Source organism: Dipodomys ordii, unplaced genomic scaffold (genome assembly GCF_000151885.1).
Source record: "Dipodomys ordii isolate 6190 unplaced genomic scaffold, Dord_2.0 Scaffold6, whole genome shotgun sequence".
NCBI lineage: Eukaryota > Metazoa > Chordata > Mammalia > Rodentia > Heteromyidae > Dipodomys > Dipodomys ordii.
The window spans coordinates 250371-253026 of record NW_012267222.1 but is presented as its reverse complement, the minus strand read 5'-3'; the positions used below and the strand labels follow the sequence as shown (position 1 = coordinate 253026).

General features: G+C 56.9%; 1 protein-coding gene across 1 annotated transcript in view; it reads left to right on the top strand.

Annotated features, from left to right (window-relative positions):
- Window positions 1–791: 791 nt before the first annotated feature.
- Window positions 792–2656, top strand: part of Slc35e2b (solute carrier family 35, member E2B) — a 21712-nt gene continuing 19847 nt past the window's right edge. The window contains exons 1-2 of the mRNA XM_013031398.1: window positions 792–842; window positions 2518–2631. Coding sequence (XP_012886852.1) covers window positions 792–842; window positions 2518–2631 — 165 coding nt within the window. The remainder of the gene's footprint in view (window positions 843–2517; window positions 2632–2656) is intronic.

Below are 2656 nucleotides of genomic sequence, written 5' to 3'. Positions count from 1 at the left end.
CAAATGCTTCGGGACAGTGCCCAGGCCCAGAGTTCAAGTCCCAGGACCAGCAAAAGAGAAAAAATATTTTGGGGGCTGGGAAAGTGGCTCAGTGGTAGAGTGCTTGCCTTGCATACATGAGATCCTGGGTTCGATTCCTCAGCACTCCATAAGCAGAAAAAGCCAGAAGTGGCACTGTGGCTTAAGTGGTAGAGCGCTTGCCTTGAGCTGAAGAGCTGAGGGACAGCGCCCAGGCCCAGAGTTCAGACCCCACAACCGGCAAAAATAAAAATAAAATTGTGGGAACCCACAAACATGCACGTGGGGCCGTGGAATTCTAGCCCAAAGATGGCCTTTGCCAGATGTGAACCTGTGACTTGGGCCAGAACTATGAACCCAAACTGGATGACCTCTGTAACTTACCCTGACTGTGTCACTGAGTCCCGAGGGGCCAGGCCGGGCAGACCATACCCCCTCCACGGGCTCTTTGCTCAAGTCCTCTGGGAGTCTGCATACCAAGTCCTTCAGCTCCCAGGCTCTGAGGCCTGGAGCCCTGTCCTCCCTTGCTGCCCCAGGCACAGACGCCTCCTAGCCTGAGGATGCCCGTGCTCACAGGAGCTCCACTCATTAGGGGTGGCAGGCACCAGAGATCACAGGACTGATAGGACTTAATAACTGGGAGGGGAGGGGGAAGATAGAGAGCTGGAGCCCAGAGACTAGTGGCTCAGCCTGTCATTCCAGCTATTTGAGAAGACAGGTGAGGAGGGCCAGGGTTTGAAGTCAGCCAGGACATCTCAACAAACAATCCAGCCATGGCGGTGTGCGCCATGGGCGGTGTCATCCAAGAGACTTCAGAGGCATTGGTAGGAGGATGGCAGACGCAGGCAAAATGTGTGAGACCTTACCAAAAGCAAATAATAAAGTAAAAGGGCTGGAGACAGGGCTGGAAGAACAGAGTACCTGTTTAGCAAGCCAGTCCAGCCAAAGGGCAAGGGCTCCAGGGCTCACAACTGCAATCCTAGCTACTCAGGAGGCTGAGACCTGAGGATGGAGGTTCAAAGCCAGCCGGGGCAGAAAAGTCCCTGTGAAACTCTTAGCTTCAATAAACAACTCGAAAACCAGACGTGGTGCTGTGGCTAAGGTGGTAAGAACACAGGATGGCACCCAGCCCAGAAGTCAAGCCCCAAAACTGACAAAAAAAAAAGCCAGGGGCTGGGAAGGTGGCTCAGTGGTAGAGTGCTTGCCTTGCATGCTTGAGGCCCTGGGTTCAATTCCTCAGCACCACATAAACAGAAAAGGCCGGAAGTGGTGCTGTGGGCTCAAGCAGTCGAGCGCTTGCCTTGAGCTGAAGAGCTGAGGGACAGCGCCCAGGACCAGAGTTCAGGTCCACAACAAGCCAAAAAAAAAAAAGAAAAGAAAAAACCAGAAGTAGCTCTGTGGTTCATGTAGTAGAGCACTAGCCTTGAGCAAAAGAAGCTCAGGGACAGCGCCCAGGCCCAGGACTGACAAAAACAGAAAGAAAAAAAAAAAAGCTGGGCACCAGTGGCTCATGCCTATAATCCTAGCGATGGAGGAGGCTGAGATCTGAGGATGACAGTTTGAAGCCCCCAGGCAGACAAATTCAGGATGTGGCTCAAAGGGTAGAGTGCCAGCCTGAGTGAAAAGCTGAGGGAAAGGAAGAGGCACTGAGTTCAAGCTCTAGTACTATTGCACTCTTGTGTGTGCACACACACACAGGCACACAGGTACACACAAGACCATCTGGGTGAGTCTCCCAGGCTGGCCACTCCCTCTGGGGATGTTGGCGGTGGACAAGAAGAACGGGGCAGGCCCATCTCCCCCCACCACGAGGACAGCACGCGATTCCAATCCAGCACACTAGCCTCTGTCTTCTGGGCTCTCTGGAGCCCGGGCTGCGATTGAGCCTGTGGCAGGATGGGACCAGCAGCCTACGACTCTGGGAGATGATCAGCCCCTGTGTGAATTTCTCTTGGCCTTTGGTTTAATCTGGGAAGGGGTCAGAGCCTCCACTCCCCCCGGAGCCTGACCTGAGGGCCGCAGACTGCAGGAGTGTCTTGCACAAGCACTGTACTGGTTGAGCCTCCCCAGGACCTTTGGTTTGCATTTAGCTTTTGGGATAGGGTGTCCCTGAGTTCACCCAGCTGGCCTGGGACTCAAGGTGGCACACCACCACGCCTTTACAAAGAAAGGGGGCGGTATGTGGGGAGAAGCCCAGTGCGGGGCAGGGGACTCATCTGGGGGCCAGGGGGCTGCGTCCTAGGGGGAGGGCAGCCCCCTCCCCTGGAGAGGCACCCGCTTTGTTTTGTGTATTTGTTGGTGGTGGTTTGGTGGTGGTGGTGGGGCCTGAACTCGGGGCCCGGGGCGCTGTCCCAGCTCCCCAGCTCAAGGCGAGCGCTCCACCGGCCGCACCAATCGAGAAACTCCCTTGTTTCCTTGGCTCGGACTAGTGACTGACTCTGAACTGACGGACTGATTGCTGGATTGATCTATGGCCCCGTCCCCCGGCTCCACCCCCAGGCTCCGCCTCCAGCCCCACCCCCGCTCCGCCGCCCCCCGCTCCGCGCCCTCAGCTCCGCCCCCAGCTCCGCGTCCCCCGACTCCACCCCCAGGCTCCGGCGTGGCCTGGCACCTGTGGGCCCTAAACAGCGAATGGGCC